This window comes from Galeopterus variegatus, unplaced genomic scaffold (assembly GCF_000696425.1).
Source record: "Galeopterus variegatus unplaced genomic scaffold, G_variegatus-3.0.2 Scaffold564, whole genome shotgun sequence".
Classification (NCBI taxonomy): domain Eukaryota; kingdom Metazoa; phylum Chordata; class Mammalia; order Dermoptera; family Cynocephalidae; genus Galeopterus; species Galeopterus variegatus.
Window position 1 is genome coordinate 367,479 of NW_007726675.1, and position 27,642 is coordinate 395,120.

At 49.7% G+C, this 27,642-nt stretch overlaps 1 protein-coding gene across 1 annotated transcript in view; it reads left to right on the forward strand.

The window, feature by feature from the left end:
* The window catches only part of SEMA4D (sema domain, immunoglobulin domain (Ig), transmembrane domain (TM) and short cytoplasmic domain, (semaphorin) 4D), a 46,959-nt gene that overhangs the window by 13,708 nt on the left and 5,609 nt on the right, over positions 1–27,642 (forward strand). The window contains exons 3-13 of the mRNA XM_008570043.1: positions 8,482–8,818; positions 10,113–10,258; positions 13,009–13,071; positions 14,606–14,704; positions 17,479–17,572; positions 18,518–18,631; positions 19,601–19,752; positions 21,991–22,166; positions 22,254–22,410; positions 23,488–23,710; positions 24,617–24,732. Coding sequence (XP_008568265.1) covers positions 8,713–8,818; positions 10,113–10,258; positions 13,009–13,071; positions 14,606–14,704; positions 17,479–17,572; positions 18,518–18,631; positions 19,601–19,752; positions 21,991–22,166; positions 22,254–22,410; positions 23,488–23,710; positions 24,617–24,732 — 1,446 coding nt within the window. The 5' untranslated portion in view covers positions 8,482–8,712. The remainder of the gene's footprint in view (positions 1–8,481; positions 8,819–10,112; positions 10,259–13,008; positions 13,072–14,605; positions 14,705–17,478; positions 17,573–18,517; positions 18,632–19,600; positions 19,753–21,990; positions 22,167–22,253; positions 22,411–23,487; positions 23,711–24,616; positions 24,733–27,642) is intronic.

Here is a 27,642-nt window from a genome sequence, read left to right on the forward strand (position 1 = left end):
CAGAGGTTCTCTCTTCAACTTCCGTTAGCCTGCTGGTTAAACTCTCCATTGTGTTTTTTATTTCGCTGAATAACTTCTTCAGTTCGGCAAGTTCTGCTAAATTTTTTTCAGGGCATTGATTTCCTTGTACATTTCCTCTTTCATGTCCTGTATACTTTTCCTCCTTTCATCATGCTGTCTAGCTGAGTTTTCTTTCATCTCATTCAGTTTCTTTTGAATTATCACTTGAAATTCCTTGTCATTCATTTCAAGGGCTTCCTGTTCTTTAAGATCTAGAGTTTGAGATTTATTAACTTTTGTTGGTGTACTTTCTTGGTTTTTTGTATTTCTGGTATCTTCTTTTTGATGTTTACTCATTTTGGCAGGGGGTTTCACAGTGTACAGGTTTGACCCTATTGGCTAACTAAGGTGTGGCTGTGTTTGTCAATTTGGTATGGCTACCTCTGTGACTGCTCAGTTGGCCTCTAGTGTCTTGTGTGTGTGGTTGCCTCGGGTCTTGGGCCTCTACGGGGAGCCACGTCTCTGGTCAGCTTGGCCTCTCCTGGGCTGCTGGATCACGCATTGGTGGCCCTACAGGGTGTGTGTTTTCTGCCGAGTCTCCGCCTCCCTAGCCGGACATCTCCCCGTTCTGTGTGCACTAGGCGGGGCTGTTGGACCTCACAGAGGCGGCCCGCAGGGTGTGTGTTTTCTGCCGAGTCTCCGCCTCCCTAGCCGGACGCCTCCCTGCTCTGTGCGCTCTAGACTGGGCTGGGAGGTGTCTTCTGCTACCCTCGTCTATCAGCTGGGCCTCCAAGCCCCTGCTCGGCACCGCCCTGCCCAGGAATTCTTTCAGGTTTCTGCTAGGCTCAGACGACCAGTCACTCTGGGTGCCTTTGTAGCACTGTATAGGGCTTTCTAGGGACTTATCACCTTCCTCCTGGTATTGCAGTTATCTGTGTACTTGTCTTATCTCCCACACCAGAGTGTGAGCTCCTCGGGGGAGGAGCCTGCAGCACACAGTTCCTCTTTGATTCCCCGTGGTGTGGACCGACTCAGCGCCCGCCCGCAGTCAGCTCTTCAGCAGGTTCAAGCGAGCTCAGGAGCGCTCCGATCACACTTTTCCTAACCATAAATCGGTTAGGCGTTTTTCCGAACTGATGGCCGCAGAGATGTTATCTGCCTCCTGGTAACAGGAAGTTTACTGGGGCCGGAGCCCAGGGTGTGGTGGAGTGATAACCGGCCCGGCCTGTTCTTCCTTGTCCTCCCGATGCTGGCTGGGGGCTCCCCACGCCACCAGCCCCGCCAGAGAACCGTGGGGGGAGTGGGATGTGAGGCCAGCCCACAGACCCCGGGAGGCCCCGCACCGGGGCAAGGAAGTGGGAAGGCTCAGTGAGGAGCCGAGCTGGGCAAGGAGGGCAGGCCTGGCCGAACCGGCTGGCTCCTCCCTGACCTGAGAAAATGGAGGCAGCCCCAGGCCGGTGACTGGCCTAGTGGGGCAGGCGGAAGCTGGACGGGCGTCTGCCCCACAAGCAGGGCCGGGCTGGGGGTCACTCACAGAACTGGGCAGGCCGAGCGGCTCCCTCTCCGTTTCTGCATCTTCGCCGTCCCTGTCCTAGCCGCCGTCACCTCGGGCTGCTCACTCGGTCCCGCGGCACGGCTCGGGCGCTCCCAGGAATCTTCTTTAATGTTGGCCCTAAACCTCGAATCTGTAGTTGCTTTTTTATAGTTGTAGATTAGTTGGTCAAAGACTTATTCTTTTTTTGTTGCTCTTGGAAATGCAAATAGCACTCTGGCAGCACAGCGCACACCTCTCAGGCTCACGCTGTCTTCTGGTGCCCCCGCTCCAGACCCGTTGCCATCTTGACTCCCGGCAAGGATCCCCAAAGAGAGAATCTTAAAAGCTTCAGGCTTCAGATATAGAATTGGTGTGGTCTAGCTTCCCAGCTTCTCAAGAATTGTAGACACAGTCTTGAGTTTCTTTCCAGGAGTCTTCCAGGGCTGGCTGGTTCACTACACCTATAGCTGGTTTATCTGTCCTATGGTTACACCTCCGGAGCTACGCAGACCATGGCAGCGATCATTCCACGCACGCAGGCTCCAAGCTCACACACTCGGAGAAGTCACAGTAGTGGCGGTGGCTGCAAGCGGCGGCAACAACTCCTCCCTCTTTGTAGTATAATTTGAAGTCAGGTAATATTATGCCTCTGGCTTTATTTTTCTTGCTCAGGATTGCTTTGGTTATTTGGGGTCTTTTGTTTTTCCATATGAAGGTTAGGATTGTTTTTTTCTATTTCTGTGAAGAATGTCATTGGTATTTTGATGGGGATTGCGCTGAATCTGTAGATCTCTTGGGTAGTATGGACATTTTCACAATGTTAGTTCTTCTAATCCAAGAGCATGGAATGTCTTTCCATCTTTTTTTGTCCTCTTCAATTTCTTTCAGCAATGATATGTAGTTCTCATTGTAGAGATCTTTCACCTCCTTGGTTAAATTAATTACTGGATTTTATTTTGGGGGCTGCTGTTGCAAATGGGCTGGCTTTGTTGATTTCTTTTTCTGCTGGTTCATTGTTGGAGTATAAAAGCACTACTGATTTTTGCACATTGATTTTGTATCCTGCAACTTTACTGAAATCATTTATCAACTCTAAGAGTTTTTTAAAATAGTGTTTAGGCTTTTCTATATATAGGATCATGTCATCTGTAGACAGGAACAGTTTGACTTCATCTTTTCCAATCTGTATGCCTTTATTTCTTTCTCTTGCCTGATTGCTCTGGCTAGTACTTCTAGGAGTGGGGAGAGTGGGCATCCTTGTCTTGTTCCTGTTCAGGATGATATTGGTGGTGGGTTTGTCATATATGGCTTTTATCGTGTTGAAATACTTTCCTTCTATACCTAATTTGCTTAGAGTCTTTATCGTGAAGGAATATTGGATTTTGTCAAATGCTTTTTCTGCACTTATTGAGATAATCATATGGTTTTTGTCCTTGATTTGTTGATGTGTTATATCACATTTATTAACTTGTGTATTGAACCATCGTTGCATCCCTGGGATGAATCCTATTTGATTGTGGTATATAATTTTTTGATGTGTTGCTGTATTCCATTTGCTAATATTTTGATGGGGATTTTTGCATCTGTGTTCATCAAAGATATTGGCATACAGTTTTCTTTTTTTCATTGTATCTCTGTCTGGTTTTGGTATCAGAGTGATGCTGGCCTCATAGAATGAATTTGGGAGAATGGCCTCTGTTTCAGTTTTTTGGAATAGTTTGAAGACGACTGGTATTAAGTCCTCTTTAAAGATATAGTAGAATTCATTAGTAAAGCCGTCTTGTCCTGGGCTTTTATTTGTTGGGAGAATGCTGATTATTGCTTTAATCTCATTGTTTGTTATTGATCTGTTCAGGTTTTCTGTTTCTTCTTGGTTCAGTCTTGGCATGTATCCAGAAATTTGTCCATTTCCTCCAAGTTTTCACATTTGTTGGTGTATGGTTGTTTATAATAGTCTCTAATGATTGTTTGTATTTGTGTGGTATCAGTTGTAATGTCTTATTTTTCATTTCTAATTTTTGTTATTTGGGTCTTCTCATCTTTTTTTAGTTAGCCTAGCTAATGGTCTATTTTGTTTATCTTCTCAAAAAAACAACTTTTTGTTTCATTGATCTTTTGTATCATTTTTTGGTGTTTCTATTTCATTTAATTCTGCTCTGATCTTAATTATTTCTTTCTGTCTATGAATTTGGGGATTGGATTGTTCTTGTTTTTCTAGTTCTTTGAGGTGTAGCAGTATGACATTTATTTAAAATCTTTCTATTCTTCTGATGTATCATTTATTGCAATAAACTTCCTTCTTGGTACTCTTTTGCAGCATCCCATAGATTTTGGTATGATGTGTCTTTATTTATTTATTTATTTTTTTTTTTGTCTTTTTTCCGTGTCCGGCAACGGATCGCAACCCTCAGTGTTGCCCCCGTACCGGACCGGGGACCGGCAACGGGATCGCAAGCCTCGGTGTTGCTCCCGCGCCTCGCTCAACCAGTGAGCGGGAACCGGTCTATACGTGGGATCCGAACCCTCGGACGGGAGCGCCACCGCGCTTCCCAAGCGGCGCACTATCCAGTGCGCCACCGGGCCGGCCCTGATGTGTCTTTATTGTCATTAGTTTCAAGACATTTTTTGGTTTCCTGATTAATTTCTTCTCAGACCCATATATTGTTCAGGAGTATGTTTAATTTCTACTTTTGTATAGTTTTCAGAGTATATAAAATTTTAATTCATTGTGGTCTGAGAAAATACTTGAAATGATTTCAATTTTTAAAAATTTGTTGAGGCTTATGACCTAACGTGTAGTCTATCCTGGAGAATGTTCCATGCACTGATGAGAAGAATGTGTATTCTGTGGTTGTTGGATAAAATGTTCTGTAGATACTTGCCAAGTCCAATTGGTCTAAGGTGTGGTTTAAATCCTGTCTCTCTTGTTGATTTGTTGCCTAGATGATCTGTCCACTGTCGAGAGGGGGGTGTTCAGGTCTCCAACTATGATCATAATTGGGTCTATCTCTTTCCTTAGGTCTAATATTGTTTCCTTTATATATCTGGGTGCTCTAATGTTGCATGCATATACATTTATAATTGTTATGTCTTCTTGCTGGATAGATCCCTTTATCGTTATATAGTGATCTTGTTTGTCACTTTTTATAGTTTTTGGTTTAAAGTCTATTTTATCTGATGTAAGAATAACTACTCCTGCTCATTTTTTATTTCCATTTTCATAGTACATCTTTTTCCATCCCTTCACTCTTGGTCTGTGTGTCTTTACAGGCGAGGTGAGTCTCTTATAGATAACATGTAGTTGGATCTAGCTTTTCAATTCAATCAGCCAGTCTGTGTCTTTTGAGTGGGGAATTTAATCCATTTACATTTAGGATTGTTACTGAAAAGTATTGTCTTACTTCTGGCATTTTATTGATTTTCATTTGGTTGTTTTAAATATCTTTTGTTTCTTTCCCTTTTATTGTTTGTCTTTGGTGTTTGTTGTTTTTTGGAGGTGGTAAAATATATTTTCTTTCTTTTTCTTGTTTGCATTTTTGTTCTACCAGTGGGTTTTGTTCTTTCTTGTGTATTTGTGGTAGTGGTTACTGTGTTTTTGGATTCCAGATGCAGGACTCCCTTGAGAATTTCTTGTTGGGCTAGTCATGTGGTGGTGAATTCCTGTAGTTTTTGTTTGTCTGGGAAACACACTATTTTTCCTTCATTTCTGAATGATAACCTTGCTGGTTATAGTATTTGTGGCTGGCAGTGTTTTTTTTTTTTTTTAGTATTTTGAATATATCATCCCATTCTCTTCTAGTCTGTAGAGTTTCTGTTGAGAAGTCTGCTGTTAGTCTGATAGGGACTCCCTTATAGGTGACTTGACACTTTTGCTGTTTTTAGAATTCTCTCTGTCTTCAAGTTTTGCCAGTTTGACTATAATGTGTGTTGTTTAACTGCATCTTCTTGTATCTCATTGAGGTTCCTTAAGATTTTTACCTGGGGCCGGCCCGGTGGCGCACTGCTATAGTGCGCCACTTGGGAGTGCGGCGACGCTCCCGCCGAGGGTTCGGATCCCACATACAGACCAGTTCCCACTCACTGGCTGAGTGAGGTGCAGGCGCAGCACCGAGGTTTGCGATCCCGTTGCCGGTCCTGGTCCGGTATGGGCACGACACTGAGGATTGCGATCCATTGCCGGACACAAAAAAAGACAAAAAAAAGATTTTTACCTGGATTTCCTTTTCAGTCATTTCAAGAGTTTCTTGCTCTATGGGGTCTGGTTCTTGAGAGTTATTGTATTCCTTTGGTGGACTCATTTTCTTGTTTTTTCATATTTTTAGTATCTCTACATTGATGTCTGGTCATCTGGTAGAGCAGTTGCTGCTTCTGTTACTTTCCTTCCCTGGACTCCACTGGTGACCCTCATTGTCAATACAGTTGAGTGGTCAGCGGTCTCCCTGCACAGCGGCAGTGGCTGCTGTGGTATCAGGCCACCCTTGTGGTGCCAGTGGTTGTGGAAGTGGCTTTGGTGGGCTGCCTGCATGGTAGTGGTGGCTCCAGTGGCAGTGGGCTGCTCACAGGATGATGTTGGCTGCCTGGTGGTGCCAGTGGTGGCGGCAATTGCAGCAGCTGCCTGGTTGGCTATAGTGTCCACAGTGGTGGCCCACACAGCTATGGTGTCTGCAGTGGCAGTGGGGTTCCCTTGTGGCAGTGGTGGCAGTGGCAGTGGCATCGAAGGCTGCTCCTGTCTCCCTGGTACCTGTGGAATCCTTGATGGCCGCAGGGTTACTTCCTAGGATGGCAGCATCACTGGTGCCTATATAAAATTTTTGAAACATGCAGCAAAGTTGAACTTAAAGTGAGCACCCACATGCCCACCACATGATTCTACCATTATCATTTTCTGTGCTGACTTTGTCACATATCTTATCCTTTCTCTGTTCATTCCCCAAAATTGATTTTTAATTAAGAGAAGCATATCATTAAAGCATTGTTTCATGTATTTCTCCCATAACTTCGCTGGTTGGGATCATTGGGATTGTTGGGCATGTTGAGCTGTCATGGAGATGGGCTTGTAGAGAGGGCCAGCCATGTCCTGACAGCTCCCCGCCAGCTAATGGGCCCATGTTGAGGGCTGTCACCTAGTTCCCAGAGGCACTGATGCCATGCGTGTGGGGGCTGCTGGGCTGAGACCTTTTCATGCTGCATGTTACAGGGGACCCACGCCCCAGTGGGCAGCCCCAGAGCAGCTTCTCTTCCCTGACTGTTGTTCTTCTGGTCACCAGCGTGTGTGCTGTGTATTGGAGGTTGCAGTCTCCTCGTTTTAAGAGAACCAACCTGCCTCGATCCCAGTAGCCACCTCATGCCTCACTTCCTAACTAGTGGCAGGAGAATCATTTCCTCCTGGGACCACAGGGCCAAGGGAGCTGTGTGTCTCCTGCACATGGTGAATGCATCATGAGCTCACCCAGCAGGGGCAAGAGCTCACGGTTGCTCCATGAGGTTGCTCCCCTCTCCCTTTCTCCAGTCTCAATTCTGGGCTTCATGTTGATTCAGTGTCACTTAGAGTTGGGTTACCCCTCGTTGCTGGGGCGTCTGTGAACCCTGTAGTGCAGGGCTTGGCAACCAGACAGGCGCACATCTCTGTAACGAGTTGTGCTGGCACATGGTACTTTTGAGTTGCAGCAGCAGAGAAGTTGGGATGAGGCCACAAAGTTGGAAATAGTGACTTTCCTGCCCTTTACATGAAAGGTTTGCCGACCCCTGGCCAGTCCCTGGAGAAAAGGGAGGGGCTGATAATCACATCAGATTGAAGAATGGATGGATGGTTGGGGGCTGTTTGAACAGGGGGCAGGTAAGCAGCACATGCCTAGCCATGCTCGTCTGGGGGCTGGGAAGAGGAAGGTAGCAGGAAAGAGGGAAAGCAAGCCAGCAGATTGCACACAGCTGCACCCAGCAACTGCCCCCCTCCAGTCGCTGCCTCCACCCTATTGCCTCCCCAGTGGGCAAGTGCTGGCATTGGAGTTCTTGTGAGTCCCTCCTTTGTGGAGTGGGCAGGTTGATGGTGGTTGTATGCCCTGCTCAGCTTTGCCAGTTTAAGACTGAGGGCTGGGGAGGGTGCTCAGAGAGCAGAGGGTGAGTTCTGCTGTTGCTGGGCTCTCAGCTGGCCCAAGTAGACAAGGACAGCAGCTGTTCAGAGTCCTTGGAGGACTCTGGGGACATGAAAGATGGGGCAGGAGACCTGTGGATTCCACCCACTGCCTTCAGCCGCACAGTTTCACTAGATAGCATAAGCCTGTTCTTTTAATGAGGTGCTGCTTCTCTTTGGACAATTCAGAGTTAATTACCACCATTTCTGTGAGCAAGCAGGGTCCCATGTGGGGCAGCCCTGTCCCATGCCAGAGGTCAGCCACTCCCACGCAGTGAGGCCTCATGTGTGTGTATTTACAAGTGTGTATGTGTTGTATGTGTGTGTGTACGCATGCATGCACGTGTGTTTCTATGTGTCAGTGTGCACTCATGCATTTTAGCTCTCTCTGCAGCTCTCTGACCATTTTTCTCGCTGAGCATTATAGGATTGGGAAGCCAAAGTCTCTGAGGGAAACTGAAACCCTGGTTCCCTTCCCTTCATTTTCATCTCTTTACCAGCTGGGCACAGCAGACATGCAGGAAGGAAGCTGGGCAGCCGCCAGGCTGTTGGTGTCTGCCACGTGTCCCTGCAGCCCATGTGAGGTCCCCGTCTGTACATCTGTCCTATGTTCCAGGGCTGGCCAGGGATGGGGAGTGGGAAGCACTGATTCCCAGCACCCCTGGCTTTGCTATTCTGTTTATGCATAGGGGTGTCCCCAGCCACCCTGCATCTTCCTCAGCAGATGGGTCCTATGGCTGGGCATGTGGCAAGAGCAAAGCTGAGGGTATGTCTCACACATCCTGACTCCTAATGCTTCCTTTTCACTTTCTTCCAGCTTTTCCTCTGGAGGTGGAAAAAAGCACCAATTGCCCTTTGATGAGAGTGGCCCCTCCTCACCCGGCAAGCTAGGAAATGTGGATTCTTGGGGAACCCTCCACCCACCAGCTCCGGACTGTGCTACTGGCACCCACCGTGGGGCTCTGAGTGGCATCTGGTGACACTCCCACCGTGGTCTCCTGCCCATGAGTGGTTGCTGCCAAGACCCCTCCGCTGCAGCCCCTGCCTGATGAGGATGTGCACCCCCACTGGGGGGCTGCTCACGGCCCTTGTGGTGGTGTTTGGGACAGCAGTGGCATTTGCACCCATACCCCGGATCACCTGGGAGCACAAAGGTGAGTGAAAGCTTGCTTAAGTGCTGAGGATGTGGGGACAGGACGGGGACCCTGCTGCGCAGGATGCTGGATGGGTGCCTGGGAGTGCTGGCGTTTGATCTGCTGGATCTGCTCCTGGAACTTCTGTGTGAGCAGACAGGTCCATGCACTGTTTCTAAGGGGATGCTTTGGTAACATTTGACAAGGCTTTTTCAGGCCCCTGATTTGGTTTCTGAATTGGAGGAACCCCTGAAAGGAAGCTTTTCTCTCTGTACCCGGTAACTTTTGAGGCACACTGTCCATGCACAAGCCACCCTGGGCATCTGCCCCGTGGCATACGGGGAGAACAGCCATAGCTGGGTACAGGGTAGCTGAGCTTAATGCTTGTCGTTCATTGGCTGCTCATTAGTTTCTGTTTGAGGTATTTTCTCTCAGGACTCCTGTCTTTCTGGCTCTCTGGATTGAGAGCTTAAATCCTAGGGCCTGAGCAAGGTGTTGCTTGCAGGTGTGCTGAGAGCTGTCTTGTGCAGAACCTCGTGTCTCCCAGTGCCATTGATGTGCTGAGAGAGGACCTGCCCCCTGTGCTCATCTTCCCTCCACACTGGAGAATTACAGGAACAGAAAACGCTAACACCTAACTCTTATGTTCAACCCTTGATAATGTGGGGAAAGCCATGATGCCAGGACAGCTGAAAAGAAGAAACAGCTCCTTAAATACTCATATTCCTAAATAGCTATTAATGCAGTTACCTAATAAGTGAAAAAATGTCACTGGATTTTCTGTTTTGTGAGTTTGTGGTGCTATTCACTGAACATTGCTTGGGCTGAGGGATATATTCCCTGAAATCGAATGTTTTAGAGGTTTTGAAGTAAAATGTTTTTGTCCTGAATAAGAACATCCCACATTGTTTTATTTTTTATAAACCTAATCTGCAGACAGTTGAAGACGTAGGCAGGGGTCAGATGGGCGGGTGGTGGGACCTGCATTCCTGGGCAGCTGGAGGCCTCTGGCCTGTGGTCTTCTGGGAGACCTGCTGCATGCAGCGGGACTTGAGGGGGCAGGAAGGGGAGTCAGGTGCACAGTCTCAGGTGCTTGCATTTGATGGCCGCGTGTGGGGTTCAGCTCCAGGGTGCCTGGTTCAGCCATCGACTGGGGCTGGCCTCTGCTGCAGCGAGGCACAGCCCTTGTGACATGTCCATGCTCACACGTGCTCCCTGTAGCCAAGATAGCACTCGGGCTTGGCCCAAGCTCGCAAACGCTTCCTTCATGCTCTTCTTCCTTCCCTCCTGTGACGCTGCCCCTTGCCACCTGCAGAAGTGCGTCTAGTGCAGTTTCATGAGCCAGGCATCTACAACTACTCAGCCTTGCTGCTGAGTGAGGACGAGGACACCCTGTACATTGGTGCCCGGGAAGCGGTCTTTGCTGTGAATGCTCTCGACATCGCCGAGAAGCAGCATGAGGTATGTCCTGGGCTCCTGCTCCCCTGTGGCTGTGTGACCTGGCTCCAATGAGTGGCCTCTCCTGGCCACACTATGGGGCCTCCTTCCTGTACCCCTGTCCATGCAGCCACGTCTCAGGTTGTCTGCCAGAGAACACCCTTTCCATCTTTATTTTTGATCTCTTTGTTACGGAACAATCCCCAACAGAGACAGCCGTATCTTGAGCCCTGTACCCATCGAGGCTTTGGCAAGGCCAGGCTTTCAGCCCTGTGCCAGGTCCTCTGTCTCTGGGGCATTTGAGGCACATCTCAATACCACATTCTTCACCTGTGTATCTCTTAATGGAATGGACTTCCTTTGTCCAGATAACCAAAAAACGCACCCCCAAAATTTATGTCATCAGATGTTCAGTGTTCAGTTTCACTGACACTCTCAGGAACGATGTTGGTTTTGCTAGTTTGAACTGTTGGCTTGAATCATATTGAAACCAGGCCGCCCCATGCATGTGGCTGTCTGCTCTGACCACTCCGTCTCATTTCTAGGAGTGGTCTCGGTGTACTTCCTGAGAAAGCCACACTGCACAGGCTGTCTGGGTATCGGGGCCAGTGAGGTGGGCGTTCCTCCCCCCGCCTCAGTGTCCTCTGATCAGCAAAGTCTAGATCCATGTCTCAGCAAGGCTCGCAAAACGTGATGTTCCAATTCTACCTTTCTTCCCTCGTTTGTCAGCTGGAAATCATCTATAAAGGGGCAATGCCCATTACCAGCTATTTGGGTCCCCAGGGGTTCGGGAAAGTCAGGAAGATGTTGATATCTTTGCCTTTGTTTACCAGTTTCCAGAGTAATGAATTAATAGTGAGTTAGTTCCCCTCTGAGGGCAAAGTGAGTTTTAGGATTGTTTGATATTTAGCATCACAGTGAACTCCTGTATTTAAAAATATTCGATGTGCTTTGACCTGTTGCAATTAAATCTTTAATGCTCAAATTGTCCCATCTTTGGCCAGTGGCAGCCTCTGGGTTGGCTCCTGAGTTCTAGTGGTTTGGGGTGGTTTCCTTGCTCTCTGGAATCAGGCTGCTGCAGGCTTATGTTGTACTTTTTCTGCTCCGGATATCTTCTTGTTTTGTTTGAATTTCCAGGGTTTAGTGTATTTCTTAATTTCTGTTTGACACACAAATGAGCTTCTGAGCATTATCCTTTGAAAGTAACGTGTTTGAAACTGAGGCCCTTTGAGCAGAAGGACGCTGTGGTCTCCCCCCGCCCAGCGCCTTACTGTCTTTGCGTCAGTTAAATCCCCTTCCCCTGAGCCCAGTGCTCCCTTCTGATCACAGGGGTCGGCACGCTGCCTTTCAGAATCGTGTTGGGGCAATCATGGACAGGGTGTGTATGTGCTGGCCCTTCCTCTATTAATGGCATCAATGTGGTCCCTCGGGATGGGAGAGAGGCTGAGATGCCTCTTCTACTTAAAAGAAAAAAAAAGGGATCCCAGCCAAGCCTCAGTGAAAATCCTCGTGAATGTGATCAAGGGCCGGTTAAAGTTTACATTCCTTTTTCCTTATGTGGTTTCACATAAGTTGATGATGAAAATCATCTGCATTTTAATTTCTGAAGGAAGTTGCTCTTTTATTTATTTATTTGTCCTTTTTGAGACCGGCCGCACCGTGCTCAGCCAGTGAGTGCACCGGCCATCCCTATATAGGATCCGAACCCGCGGCGGGAGCGCTGCTGTGCTCCCAACGCTGCACTCTCCCGAGTGCGCCACGGGCTCAGCCCAGAAGTTGCTCTTTTAAATGGAAGCCCTTTCCACTTTCCTGTGTGCTGGTTAGGACTTCCATTCCTGTGACAATACACTCTGACACTCCATCGTCCCTGTGCCCAGGGCTTGGGCACTCTGAGGAACCCTGTGTTAAGTTAGAACAACACTTGCATGGAATTCCTTCCTCACCACCCACGTGCCAGGCAGCTCTGTGTGCTTCCTGACCTCTGAACCCTGCCACCTGCTGTGAGACTCTGGGTGGAGAAAAATGTTATTATTTTCATGTCAGTTACAGAATATCACACAGGGAGATGGGGCATTCTGGGGAAAGTGAGGCAGGAACACGGAAGTCTCTGTTCCCACCCTTTGTCTTCTGTTGCTTTCGTCCTGTGCAGTTCAAAGGGCAAGGGGCTGAGGCTGCTGCCCCCTGACAGTTTCTGATCACGTGTCCACCCTGGTTTGAAAGGAGATGCAGCGGGAACACTGGTCTTACTAAGAGTGGTGCTTGATCTAAGAGCGTGGTGTTACGCTGTTACTCTCTCCAGCAGCCAAAACACAGGTTGAAGGAATCATGATTCTACCTACTGTTCCACTGAGAGGGTAAATGTCAAGACTTTTAAACTGGACTCTAAAGTTGTTTGAAAGGATGAAAAAAAAAAAAAAACACTTTCATGTCTGAAAATACTTATTTGTCAAAAAAACTAAACCATAATTTAATTCTCTCCACTTCCAGTAGTTTTGTTTTTGCTGTTATTTTGTGGTGAATAATGGGAATCTGGGAGCTGGCCCTCTAGGTCTCGCTGGTTTCCAGATACGGATCACACTGAGAAGTCTCAAGGCCCCAGGTTGCTCCTGGGTCTCAGGCCTGCCTCTCAAACCTCCTTTGCAATCTAAGATTTTATCATCTCAGGAGAAACTTCTAGGCTCTAACCTCAGTCATGTGCTTTTTAAGCTGTGCATTTTTCATACTCTTGATAAAGGTGAGTGTGCACTGAAATGGACTCTCACGCCTCCCAACAGGTCTATTGGAAGGTCTCAGAAGACAAAAAAGCAAAATGTGCAGAAAAGGGGAAATCAAAACAGGTAATTTCTTTTGCAAGCTACGAAAAACCCACACCACCATTTGTCAGTTGTTTTGATCTCCTGAATGTTGGCCAGACACTCCATGTAGGTCATGGTAGTTCCTGTGACATTGTCATGAACTCTTCATGTAGTTCATGTGACATTGTCACTTCACCCTTCTAGTTCTAATAGGGTTTCTCAGAGCAAGTGCCAAACGTGGTAAGCATTTGAGAGAAATATTTTAAAGTTTGTGTGAATTAAATTTATTCAAATGTCCTGGACTTTGACTACAGAAAGTGATTTCTGATGCCCGCTGGTGAGTGGTGTGAAATTCAGGGTTTGTTGTGCCGCTCCTACACCCGACAACCTGAGGCTTGGGGGGTTGCTAGGATTTTTGGCAAACATCCATGCCTTGGGCACCTCAGCATGGTGCCCATTCAGGGAGCTCTGGGTTACCCTTGTCACTCTGAGCCATCCTGTCTCTGCCTGGTGCTGGGCAGGCAACTGGATTCTTGGGCTACAAGAGCCCATACTTCCTTGATAGTGGTCAAGACAGCTGAGTTATAGCAAATTTCAGCAATTGGTGGCTAATTTCAAAACAATTAAAAATTGAAAATAAAACCCAAGGAATGTTTTGCTAAACTTTCTTAGGAAAGTGCTAAACTCTTTCACTGAAGTGATTGTTTCTAAATGCAGAATGACTTTAGGAAATGAGGGAAAAGCAAGCCTTGCCACGTAATCACAGGGAGTCGTCTTGGAGCTGAATTAGACCAAGCACTTTGCGCTGTCCTGTGTGGAAGCCAAGCAGTAGGAAGGGGTCCCTCCCGGTTTTTGGGGGCAGGGAGGAGTGAACTATCAATTCCTTCTACCCAGTTTAAAAACAGTCATAGCAAAAAAAAAAAAAACTTTCCTGAGCTGAGATAGTTTCAGCCTAAAATAATGAGTTCTCAAATGGCATGCTTGTTTTCCTGCTGGGGCCTTTCTGATAACAAGAGGGCTTCAGGCCCCTCTCAGTCCAGTCTCTGCCCTTGGGCGTGGGGCTGCAACCCCCAAAACACTATTTCCTGTTCTGTGCATCCAGGGGCTGGAGGGTGGGGTCTCTTGGAGGGCAGAGGGAATTCTCTGCAGTGTGAGCTTCAGCAGGCCTGGCAACAAAACCAGTGGTTTGTGTGTTTAGCGATAGTAAAATATATTTCTTTGTGTAGTGGGCGTCCCCAGGAAGATTTGAGGTCAGCTCTCATTGCTCTTCCTGGTCACCAGATCTTTGCTGAGTATCAATTAGAGACTGAAATGGAATCCTACTTGGCACCTGTATGGCCTGTGGATGCTGCAGAGATGAAATGCTCAGGCCATCTGAGGGTTTAGGTTTGCCCAGGGGCAGAATAAGGTCTCAGGGAACCTCCCACTGTAGGTGAACAGGGCAGGCCAGCATGTGAAGAGGGCCATGGACTGAGCTGATGTCGGTGAACCCAGGTCTGTGCCCCAGAATGAGCGGTGTTGACAGTTTGAGCATTTCGGGCTGGATGGATGTTGATTGTGTATCTCTTCCTTGCAGACAGAATGCCTCAACTACATCCGAGTGCTTCAGCCGCTCAGTGCCACTGCCCTTTACGTGTGTGGGACCAACGCATTCCAGCCAGCCTGTGACCACCTGGTGAGACCAGTGGGCACGTCCCTTGCATCAGACATACTCATGCCAGCATGGCCCATGGTTAAAGCAGAGAGGGCTCAAAGCAGGCATAGAGCAATTTCCACCCTGCAGAATAATAGGGTCTTCTCAGGGCCAACATGTGAGGATTGGGGGCAGCCGTGATCAGGAGCATGTGGCCACTTGGCTTCTCTAAGCATCAGGGTTTGTGGCAGAGGGTGTGGCTCAGGGCAGGGCACAGAATATGGGTAGCCCTTGGCATCGGTGCAGGACCTGCAGTGGGGGAATATCTTAGAAAGTGAACTGCTAACAGATGTAAGCCCCCACATGCTGTTATCCCAGCATATTGCCTCCTCCTGCTTTTCATGTTACATGTTTCATGAGGAAGGCCTGGCAGCTATGGGGATCCAGGTCAAGTAGGAAAGTCAAGACACTGGTCCTGGATTGCACGTGTGCTTGGTCGGTGCGTTTGGCTTGGTTGGTTCGTTGAGGCAGAGCTGTTCTGCCCAGACTGCCATCCAGTGCCTCCCGCTCTGTGAGGGTCCTGGGAGGGGTGCCTTCCTTACTCTGTATAGCCAGATAGAGAAGATTAGACTATGGCATATGCAAGGAGAGAGCCTCTTTATTTAGATAATCTGATGAGCAATTTGATAATAATCCCAAAGAGAGGGAGAAGGAGCATTTTAAATAAGTACATGTGAGGATTGGAAATGAAGCACATTTTCTAATGAGCATCACAAATTTAGTGAGTACCTGACAAAGGCAAAATATGCTATAGTGAAAAGCTTAGTTTGCTAGAACCCTAAATAGAATTTAAAAAATATTTTCCAGCTTTGAGTCAGAGATAAATGACAAGACAAAATATGGACTCATGAGAAACTTGCTTAGGAAACCTGGCACTTGCACTCAGACCTGGGGTGAGACCCATAGCACGGGTTCACCTAGCTGTCTGTACCCACATATGCTAGCAGCAAAAGTTGTTATGGGAGGAAGTGCTTCCGGAATGCTAAGATGCTCAGTCTTCAAAGACTTAAGTGCAAAAAAAAAAAAAAAAAAAAAAAAAAGTGCAGCTGTACTAGAAACATTTTGCACAACAAAAGATTTTCTGGCTAAACTCTGGTTAATCAGAAACTTAAAGTACTGTCATTTAAACTTACATTCCATAGATATCTCAGTTGTTGAAGTGAGGGGATTGTATACAGGTTGAGCATCCCGAGTCTGAAAATCTGAAATCTGAAACTTTTGAGTGCCGACATAATGCTCAAAGGAAATGCTCATTGGAACATGTTGGATTTTGGATGCTTGAGTTAGGGAGGCTCAGCTGGTGTACTCATGTAATGCAAATGTTCCAAAATCTGAAAAAGTCTAAAATCTGGAAACACTTCCGGTCCCAAATATTTCAGATAAGGGATACTCAGCCTGTGTGTGATTTAAACCTAGGCCTACAATTTTTCCTAATACTTTTAATAAAAAATTTCAAACCTACAAAAAAGTTGATCACTCGTGTATACTGACCACCTAGATTACACAATTGGGAATGTGTGTGCACACACTCGTGTGTCTGTGTGTGCGTGTGTCTGCATACGTGTCTGTGCACACGTGTGTATGTGTGTCTGTGCTTGCTGAACTGTGACTCATGGTGCCCAAATGCCTTTACAGGCATCGCCTAAGAATAATGACATTTTCTTACTAACTCCAATTTTGTCATTACATCTAAGAAAATCTATAAAAATTCCCCAATATCAACTCATCTCCAGACCCTGTTTAGATTTCCCCCAAGCCCCAAAAGTCCTTTCGAGATGTGATACATGGATCATACCAAGGGGAGTGTATTGTCACCCAGTTCATATTGCCTGACCTAGACATGCTCCCATCTGTCATTTTGCATGTATTTCCCCGTTTGTCACTTGTCATTTGACTTTGTCTCGTGTTTTCCCTGTGTGAGAGCTTTCCAGTTCCGTATGTAGTTGTATCTATTCATTTTTTCCTTATACAGGTTTGGGCTTTCTTATTGGGTGAAGAGAGATTATCCCGAGATTGAAATACTCACCCACTCTTTTTTTTAGTTCCATTTTTAATATTACGATCACCGATCCATCTGGAATATGTTTTGGTGGGTAGAGGGAGGCAGGGGTTCTGCTTCTCTATGGCTTTTTTTTTTTTTTTTCCTTTTTGTCTTTTTTCGTGTCCGGCAACGGGATCGCAACCCTTGGTGTTGTGCCCGCACCTCGCTCAGCCAGTGAGCGGGAACCGCTGTATGTGGGATCCGAACCCTCGGCGGGAGCGCCGCCACACTCCCAAGCGGCGCACTGTAGCAGTGCACCACCGGGCCGGCCCTTGTCTATGGCTTTTGATTTTGTTTTTCTGTTACCTGCTGACTGGACAGTGTGGTTCTGCAGTGCTCTGGATGCTGGTGTTGTGCACGTGGGAGTCCCCTCACTCACAGAGCACATCCTGTGCTTGGTACTCTTTGGCCACTTTATAGCTCTAGAGCCACCAGCATTGCCGCCTCTGTTCTACAGATGAGTAAATGTAAGCCCCCAGATCGTGAGGAGTTTGCCAAGTGTCAAAACCAGGGCACCAAGGTGCTGGTGTCCACACCTGAACTGAGGACACATGGCACAGCTCCTGAGGGTGGGGCCCATATGGCCCCACCTGCGTACTCTGTCCTCTTCAGCTACCAAGAATGGGGCATCTGTAAAATTAAATGGAGCAGAGACATGTTATTTCTACAGAAATTCAGAAATTTTATAATGCACTTTCTTTTTATTCAACTGTAGAACTTAACCACCTTTAAATTTCTGGGGAAAAATGAAGATGGCAAAGGAAGGTGTCCCTTTGACCCAGCACACAGCTACACGTCCGTCATGGTTGGTGAGTCCCGAGGGCTATGGTGGCACATGGAGGACCAAAGTAGGATACGTGTCCTCTGTCGCTCCCAGTTACAGGCTGCCCTCCATGTTCATGGGTTCCGCGGCTGCAGATTGAAAATATTCCAAATAAATAAATAAATAACAGTACAACAATAAAAAATAATACAAATTAAAAGATCATACAGTATAATCACTATTTACATCGCATTTGCATTGTGTTAGGTGTTATAAGTAATCTAGAAATGATTTGAAGTAGACGGGAGGATGTGCGTAGGTTATGTGCAAATACTGTGCCATTTTATATCAGTGACTTGAACATCCCTGGACTTTGGTATCCAAGAGGGTCCTGGAACCAGTCTCCTGTGCATACAGAGGAATGACTGTACTGTCTTCCTTGGCTTTGTTCAAATACTACCTGTCCTGACAAAAGGTTTTATGTGACTGCATAGACCCTTTAATAAGAGCTTCTGAATTCATGTCAAAAGGCTAACCAGCACCATGGCAAACGATTGCCTTAGGTCCGTCATGGGTGCATGTCATTCGGATGACTTGGGCATCTTGAGAGGATGCTTCTGTTCTGGAGGGAGGTTTGTGTCGGGCCACAGGCTGCCTGTGGAGGGTCTTGTGCCTCCACGAGCCTCGGGTGCACCCATGAGCATATTTGTTAACATTTTACTGGGTACAGGAATGGCTCGTGTTTAGTTATTGCTCCTTAACTCATAAAATGCAGCTGGATGTGGAGCATAAGATTAGTCATGTCAAAGAAAAGAAACAGGAGATGGAGGAAGCAGAAGCGTGCATCCCAGAAGTTGGGGAGGCGTTCTTTCCCTTCCCAGGGAGGCTTAACTAGGATATAAAGAAAAACACGTCAAGTGTCCATCCTCAGTGTTGGTGCCACAGCCTGAGAGGTGCTTCTCTTTCCCTTCTTCCTCCTGGGCCGCTGCAGACGGAGAGCTTTATTCTGGCACGTCGTATAACTTTTTGGGAAGCGAACCTATCATCTCCCGCAATTCCTCGCACAGTCCTCTGAGAACGGAGTACGCGATCCCTTGGCTGAACGGTAGGGAGCGGCCGCTCGGCACAGGCGTTTCTCCTCGTGAGCGCCCACCCGTTTCCTTTTGCTTTTGCTGTCCCAGAGCTGTGAATGCCCCTGAGCTCTCGTCAGCCCCTGAGTGCTGGGCACGCTTCTGGAACTGCTCAGGACCCACGGCCAGAGTCTGGGCATCTCGTTTGGTTTTTCCTCCACTAACAGAGCACTGTTTTAAGGCTGCTTTTACCCTCCCCTGACCTTAAAAATGGATTGGAGAACTTTTATGAAAGTGAGAATCTGATGGTAAATGGCGAACTCAGACTAAACCGATGGGGCTGTGGTGTCATTTCTGGCGTGATGTTGAAGTGTGGAGCCGATGCTGGCATTGGCATCTGCCTGGTTGCATGGGATCTGGAAGACTGGATACTGCCAGAGTACGTGTCTGACCTCAGCGTGCAGAGCGCTGGCCTGGGGGCTTTTCTCATGGGTGGTGACCAGCCACGGGCAGGGACTGGGTTTTGAAGTCTCTTGATCCGGGGGCGGATCCTGCAGCCCAAGATGCAGGATGGCCTCTGAGCCTCAGAGTGCCTGAGTCACTGGTTGGAGTTAGTTTATTTGAGGTCCATGCTGTTTAAACCAGCAAATGCACATCTCACAGTAGGTCTTCGAGGCTGGTACAGTCTGGTTCCCTGTGGTCCCTAGAATGCCTGCCAGCCTCAAGTTCCAGTAGGAGAACTCAAGGTGGACCCCAGGTGGGGTGCACTACAGACCCCCATGAGGGGCACCCTCTGTGACAGGAGGGCAGGACAGGCACCATCCAGGTTCAGTGCTGTCATCGTTCCTAGACCCTGGACTTTGTTTGGGGCATGGTACTGCACACTCCAGATGTCTTTTCAGGGAAGCCCCCCACAAGGCGGCGTGGGCCAGCCTGGTGACACCACGGGTAGCGAGTGGATGCAGCTCTGTGGTCAGGGATAATCTGGTGTTGTCTCTCTGCAGAGCCTAGCTTCGTCTTTGCTGATGTGATCCGAAAAAGCCCAGATGGCAGCAGTGGCGAGGACGACAGAGTCTACTTCTTCTTCACGGAGGTGTCCGTGGAGTACGAGTTCGTGTTCAAGCTGATGATCCCACGGGTGGCGAGGGTGTGCAAGGTGAGCGCGCTTCCATCCCAGCCTCCCTCGCCTCCTGCCCGAGGCCAGCGATAGCATGTCTGGGAGGTTGGTCACCTCCCGGGTACGGGCACTTCCCACCTCTCTTTTCCTCCGTGTTGTGCTGCAGACGCCACTGTTGAAGGGGCTGTCAGGTGTCAGGCTGTCCCCTCTCGGGATCTCTGGTGGTCTCCTTGGAGACCAAGGGAGCCTTGGCCCATTATGTGTGACTTGCTGTTCTTGCAAAATTTAGTTTTTTGACATACTTTCCTCAAACCTCCCCCAGGTTGTGAAAAGCGAGTTTTTGTTGAGTGTATTCACCAGATTGTGTGGGGATTGGAACTTCACGTTTAGCTCGCTTCATCAACCTAGGATGAAACAGTTACTGAGGGCAAGAGAGTAAGAAGAGAGAACTGGCCCTCAGACATCTGTCAAAGCACAGTGCTTGAAGTAAAGCTGGAGAAGGGAGGGTGGTTTTAAATAACACACTGTAGACAGAGTGCTTAGCACAACAGGAAAACTGCTTTGGGGGCTGATTTTAGGAAACCTTGAGGTGGCTCCGGTAGCAGTTTCTGGGAAGCAGGTTGACAGGCCTGGAGAATCCACCAGAAACTGCATGAGATGCAGCAGCCACTGTCACTGGCCAGCTGCTCGGCTTGGAGCTGCTGGCCGTGCATCCCTTGTGGAAACCGTGCAGCTTACGGTGTTACACGGCCCCTCCTGTGTAGTGCTCCCCATCAGAGCACTCTGTCATCATGACAGCAAGGATTTCGTGCCTGCTGCACACACAGTGGATGCTTTTGACGTCCCTCCCGTAACAACTCACTGAGTAAGGGAGAAGGAGGGTGCTCTCTGTGCCCGCATGTCTGTCTAGTGCTCTGTCACCTGCACAGACCTTCCCTAGCCAGGGTTTGCTGACCAAATTCCCCAGCTGTCTCCACCTGTGGCTGCCACACTCCCCATCTTGCAGACCAGGAGACCATTGTGGCAAAAGTTCCAGCATCCAGGCAGGCTGGTGGGTGGCAGGGTGGGGTGGGTGCAGAGGGGCTAGGGTCTCCCATGGGAGAGAGACCCCCCTCCTGTGGGGCGCCCTCAGGGTAGCACTGGCTGGGGAACTGAGCACTCCCCTCCCCTCCTGCAGCTGTGTGGCTGTCAGGAAGCCAGGGTCAGACCTGCCGTGACCTTGACCTTGTTACCTGGCACAGGGGTGGGTCTGCAGGAGTGTAAGTAAGCATGGTCCAACAATGCACAGCACGGCTGTCCCCCTCCCCCAGATGCAAGCCACAGGGTCTCTCCAAATCTTGGGTGGGCTTCTGTCATCCATTCATTTTCTGTTCCCACAAATGTCTTCACCACTGGACTGTAGCCAGCTTGAGTTAGCCCCACTGCCCACACCTTCCCCATGCACAGACCCTTCAGCTGTTGACTGGGAGCCAAATGAGGCTAGTGACCATAGACATGCTGGAGGCTATTCTTTGGTAAGACACCAAGGGAGAAAATGAAGCCCTTTTATGAAAAAGAGAACTTAGCTTTTCGTGATTGATACATGGTAACGATGAAGAGGGGTATGGTTTCATTGTATCCAGTATAAATAAGGACTTCTGGGTTTTATATTCTTTTGCATTTAGATTTTATAGTTTGAGTATTTCTCTCCAGACTACATGAAGTCGTATGTGTTTTGTGGTTGTCTCTTGGTCATTGGTCCACTAAAAAATGTTTATGGAGAGCCTAGTAGGTCCAAAGCACTTTAGCAGATCGTTCAGTGGGTAGAAAGGAGGTGAAGGACCTGATCTCTCAAGGGAATGGCCACACGTCTGTCTGGGATGTGCTGCTGGGTGGGAGGAGGCTGTCTGCCACCTGCCTGGCCCCTGGCTCATCCTCTGACAGCTCATGAGTCAGGTCAAGAAAATGAACCGTAGCCAGAGGCCACAGCAGGTGAAAGTGACTGCAGACAGGGCCCACATCTGCTGTGAGACCGAGTGCTGGCGCTGACTCAGACGTGGTGGCTTTAGCTGTGATCCATTGAGTTTTCAGCGAGAGGTTTTTGGTCCGTTCTGTTTTGTGTTTTCATACGGGAAAGTTGCGTGATCCAAGCTGGCACAGTGGTAGTGCTGCAGGCCACGGCGTCGGCTGCGGCCTGCTCTCCTTTGCAGCGTGGCCTTGGCTCGTGCAGGCGTCTGCCCACGTGGAGGTAGGGGGGTACTGCTGTCCTCCTGCCACACCTTGTCATTGGGGTTTCAGGGGGACCAGGGCGGCCTGAGGACCTTACAGAAGAAGTGGACCTCCTTCCTGAAGGCCAGACTGATCTGCTCCCGGCCAGACAGCAGCCTGGTCTTCAATGTGCTGCAGGACGTCTTTGTGCTCAGGTCCCCAGGCCTGAAGGAGCCGGTGTTCTATGCGCTCTTCACCCCGCAGCTGTAAGTGCCCTCGGTGGGGTGAGCTCCCATCTCTCTGCTCGGGCTCGCTGCCCTTTCGGTGCTCATGGGGCCTCCCTTCCTCCCCAGGAACAACGTGGGGCTGTCGGCGGTGTGCACCTACAACCTGTCCACGGCGGAGGAGGTCTTCTCCCGCGGGAAGTACATGCAGAGTGCCACGGTGGAACAGTCCCATACCAAGTGGGTTCGCTACAATGGCCCGGTACCCAAGCCGCGGCCTGGAGCGGTGAGCAGGGGCTGGGGGCTCTGGGCGGCAGGTGTTCTTCCCATTCACACCCAGAGAGTGCAAGCCAGGCAGGTGCCAGCGCCTCTGTGCAGGTAGCCGAGTCTCTCTGCACTGGGTAGGTGCCGGGCATCCCCACAGTGAGCTGGGTGTCCGTGGGCCTAGGAGGGGCATTGATCTTCTCTTTTGTCTGTTGTGTAACAGCCGTTGCCACACACTGCCCAGACAGGATGCTGTGCCCCTGGCATGTGCTGTTTCGAGAAACTAACATTGCATCATACAATTAGATATATTTTGTTTTCAGTTTCCTGCAGAGACGCACATGATTTCTTTGCAAAGGCCTCCACACTTTCGTGAGCTATACTGTGCCCTGATCAATAGAGTCACATTTTTCCCTCCTAAAAATAGTGAGTTTTATGTGGAAATAAGTGCACATTTCTAGGCTGCTTCGGCCACACCCACTCACTGCCCCCACGTAGTGAATGATTGTCAGGCAGTGTGCGGGGCCCCCCTGGGGAGAGGTCTGGACATTGCCTTGGTCCTCGGGGCTCCCCCCAGATGGGCTCCCCTCCATGGGGCATCTGTCTCAGATCCCATCATCATTTCTTCTGTGCTTACTGTTAAGTAAAATGTGTTTAGCTCTGGTCACAAATTTTGTTTAAGCCACATTGGGGAGCTAGGACAGAAAAAAATCCTTTGTGCTCTTTATCTTGGATGCCATTTAGAGTTGGACTGTTTTTAGCAACGTTTGTCATTCTTCTCTTCTCGTGGAAAAGCTACCAAATAAGTGTTTTATTTTTCAATTTCAAAAGCTTAATAAGTATTTCTCATTTATAAGTAGATAAATATTCTTCCACTGTGTATCATGAAGCTCAGTCATATCCGTGGGTATGCTTTATATCTGTGTCCTCTCATTGCTGGGGAAAGGCCACCTGGGTTGTTCACTGTCCCCTTCTTCCAAGAAATTCACTGTGCAGTCCCAGATTGTGCAGCCAGCATCAGTTCTCATGCTTGTGCGAAGCACCATGTTGGGTTGTGCATGTACATGTGTGTTAACAGCAGGTGATATTGCCCCCATAGTGCATCGACAGTGAAGCCCGGGCAGCCAACTACACCAGCTCTTTGAATTTACCAGACAAAACACTGCAGTTTGTCAAAGACCACCCTTTGATGGATGACTCGGTGACCCCAATGGACAACAGACCCAGGTTAATCAAAAAAGATGTGAACTACACCCAGATTGTGGTGGACAGGACCCATGCCCTAGATGGCACCGCCTATGACGTCATGTTTGTTGGTACAGGTGGGTTCTGAGGGCCCCAGAGTAGCATCACATGTGTCCTTTGGTCAGAAAATTAGGAAGTCCAATTAGTCTTTTGTACATAGATCTGGCATCTCCCTTAAGGTGGCCCAAGTGGTTTGTTACATTGTTAAAGGATTACTGAGAAGTCACCACAGCACGTGGCTTCTAGATTTCTGTGACCATAAGGTCACCTGGGGTACTTGTTAAAAATGCATGTCCTGGCCCTGATCTGGGCTGGTACAAAGGAGCCTTCACTGCCAGGGAGCCTGGTGACACCTGTGCAGGTGGCGGATGAGAGCAGCCTCCAGGAAGCATCAGCCCAGCATCTCCTCACTGCTGGTGGGAGCTGGTCCCTGCTGCCCTGTCGCAGGAGCCAGGTTTGAGACCTGTCCTGATCTGCTGTGGGAGGTGCACCTTCCCTAATGCGTAGACTCTGAAACAGCATTTCTGAAAGGGACGGTGGCCAGGAGCTGCAGGTGCTGACAGGGCCCAGTGGCCTGTCTTGGAGCTTCCGGCTGACCTCAAGCCCTGACTCACCTGCCTGCCTAGGTCCCCTCATGGGATGACACCCCCAGGGGCTGGTGTGGAGTCCAAGAGCCACGTCATGCGGGATCCAGTTTCAAATGTGTTCACATCGACTTTGTCGATGAAGGCTTGCCGGAGTTAACCATGGAACATTAGTTTATTTTTCATGAGAAAATCAGAATAACCCATAACACTTAAATTTTCAGTTGTTTACTCTATCAAAGGCTTATTCTTATTCATTTCTAAAGCAGAATCGTCATCTTTTCCTGAGTGTCTTGTGGGAATGGCTTGCGAGTGAGGAAGGGTGCACATTGGCACTGTGGTCAGGTCCTTGGTTCCTCCTCCTGGGGTCGCGTCACTGACTGTAGCTCTGCCCTGCAGACCGGGGGGCCCTGCACAAGGCTGTCAGCCTTGAGAGCGAGGTGCACGTCATCGAGGAGACCCAGCTTTTCCAGGACTTTCAGCCGGTCCAGACCTTGCTGCTGTCTTCAAAGAAGGTAAAGTGACCCGGGCAGTGGCTGGCTATCTGCCTTGCCTGGTGCCCTGTGTCTCGGTGATCTGAGAGTCACTGAGCTGGGGTCAGGTGCCAGGCCTAGGCAGTCCCTTTGTCTCCTTGGCCCAGAGGAGCTGACCTTCCATCTTGTACACTAACTTGTTTCATGAGCTGGGGATCTAAAGTTTGAGAAGGTGGAAGGCAGACTTGGGGAGGTGGAACTTTTCCTTCAAAGTTGCCAGAACTGCACTGAGTCGCTGGTGCAGACTCACGGCACCATGGTGAGGGGGCACTGCCCAATGAACCCTGGGCTTGGGGAGGCTGCAGAGGCATCTGTGGGGTGTGTGGTTGGTGCACTGGCTTGTCCGCATAGGAAATCCATAAGAGAAGTGGCGTGTCACTCCAGTAGGGCCCTCTCCACGTGGACCAAACACCTCCTCCTGCATCAGGTCCACGAGCCATTTTTGTAACGGACAGGTAGCAAGCATCTGAGGCTCTGAGGGCTGTGGGGGCCAGCGGCCACTGCCCAGCCCTGCGGTTGCAGCTCCAGCGAGCTGTGGACAGTGCACAAGTGAGCGAGTCTTCTTGTGGACACTAAGCTTTGAACTTCCTGTAAATTCCATGACACAAAATGCTAATCTTTTTATTTTCTTCAACCGTATAAAAATGTAAAGCCCATTCTTAGCTAGTGGGCCGAATTTGACCCTGAGCCATGACTCGCTGACCCTGTCATGTGTCCAGTGGCCTTGAGTCGTGGAGCAGAGGAGAGCAGGGTGCAGGCGGCTCCAAGTCCCAGCTCCATTCGCGTGCTCTGTGCTCAGCCTTCTCATCTGCACAGAGGGAGGTAGAAGGGCCTCCTTGCTGGCTTGTGGTGAGGGTTCCACGAGCTGTGAGGAGTGCAGAGGACGGAGTTCGGCATAGAGGAGCTGCCGGAGAACCCGTGTGGGTGGGAGCTCATGTGAGCTTGGCCCCTGCCCCCCTGAATTGCCACCTGTGGGGGCTTTAATGGGGGGCAGTGGACCTAGGGAGGTCCTGCCTGGGACTCTTGGCCTCTCCCCGTTGGGGGTCTCCCAGTGGAGCCTTGTGGGTGGGACCCATTCTGTGGCCCACTGAGCCTAGGGATTGTGGGTCTCACTGCTGTTTCTGGTACTGACCATGGCACTGCCAGACCCCCGGAGCTCAGGCCCCCTGCCACCTGCGACTCCTGGATCTGCACCCATTTCTAGGTCTTGCTCTGGGACGTCTGTCTGGCTCCATGGCCCTGCTGTGTTCTGCGTTCCTGTGTGGCTGAGCCTCTCTAGTTTGACTCGCGATGCTCCCCTGCAGACTGCAGCAGGAGCGAGTGGTCGTTCACACTGGTCCTTCAGGGCGCAGCCTCCTGCAGCTGTCTCCTGCCACGGCCTCCGCCCACCTCGTGGGGTCCAGGCCAGGCAGGCCCACTCCTCCCTCAGCCCCAGGCAGAAGGAGAAGGAAGGAGCCCTCATCTAGCCAACAAGAACGGAGCCAACCTCTCGGCTTGAGGGTCTCATATCCTCTGCCCTGCATCTGCGGCTGTGAAGCTTTAGGAGCTTGGGTCTGGCTTTCATAATCCTGTCACCTGGTCACCTCTCCTCTCAGCTACTGCAGAGAGCGCTCACTCTCTCTGGTTCTGAAAGGGAAAGAGAATGAAATCTGAGTTATAAGCTGCTAGGTACTTAGCGTCTGTGCCTCTAAGCCTCCAGAACACAAAGGGGGCCTGGAGGTTTGAAGGCAGGTGCTTTAGCTACCCCCAGACTCACCCAGCCTCGTTGTTGGAAGAAGGGAGCCCAGAAGCCTTCCAGGGCCACCACGCTAGTCAGCCAGACCATAGCCGTGAGGTCTCTCAAAGGTGAGCTCCTCACCAGAATAAAGGTTGGGCCCCCAGTGTGGACATTTGGTGAGAATGAGGTTCTGCTGCACATTGTCACTGGGCACCCGGGCTGGCGGAAGCTTCTGGGCACATGGTCACCAATCCCTAAAGCGGGGAGGAGGAGGGTCCTAAGCAGGAGGTGGTTACAGGGCAGTGTTGTTCTCACCTGCTGGCTGCCAGAACTCAGTCATGTGGCCACACCACGGAGGCTGGCTAGACAGGGAGCCTTACACCCAGCAAGAGGAGCTAGTGGGTTCCGGGAGCGCCGGCTGGTGTCTCTCTGGGCCACTGATTGGCCTGTCTTCATAGGAGCCTCTGTTTCATGGGACAGGGCTCCGCTGCCCAGGACAGGCAGGAAAGCGTCAGGTGTGCTGAGGGCTCCCACACCTTCTCCCCGGGCCTGGGTGGTCTCCGGGTGGATTTGGAATGCCCACCTGTGCTGCCACAGCAGCAGGAAGCAGCTGTCCAGCGGAAAAAAGACTGTCCCCCCTTCCCACTTCCCACAGTCAGGCTGTCCCCGGGTGATTGTTCCCTTGTCTGTAGAAAGCTGTCCGGCAGCCACCGCGGGAGCCCAGCAAACAGAGAAGGGGCCAGCACCTGACTCCTCCCTGTTTCCTGCAGCTGGAGAGGGCTGCTGTCCCCGTCACTCACCTCCTACTTCCCAATGACACATACGGTTTTTTGTTTTTTATTGTAGTAAACATACATCGCACGAAATTTATTCATGTTCAGTGGCATTATATACATTCATGTTATGCAGCCATCCCCACCATCCATCCACAGAGCTTTTTCATCTTGCAGAACTAAAACTCGGGGCCGGCCCGGTGGCACACTGCTACAGTGCGCCGCTTGGGAAGCGCGGCAGGCACTCCCGCCAAGGGTTCGGATCCCACATACAGACCGGTTCCCGCTCACTGGCTGAGCGAGGTGTGGGAGCAACACCGAGGGCTGCGATCCCGTTGCCGGTCCCGGTCCGGTACGGGCGCGACACTGAGGGTTGCGATCCGTTGCCGGACACGAAAAAAG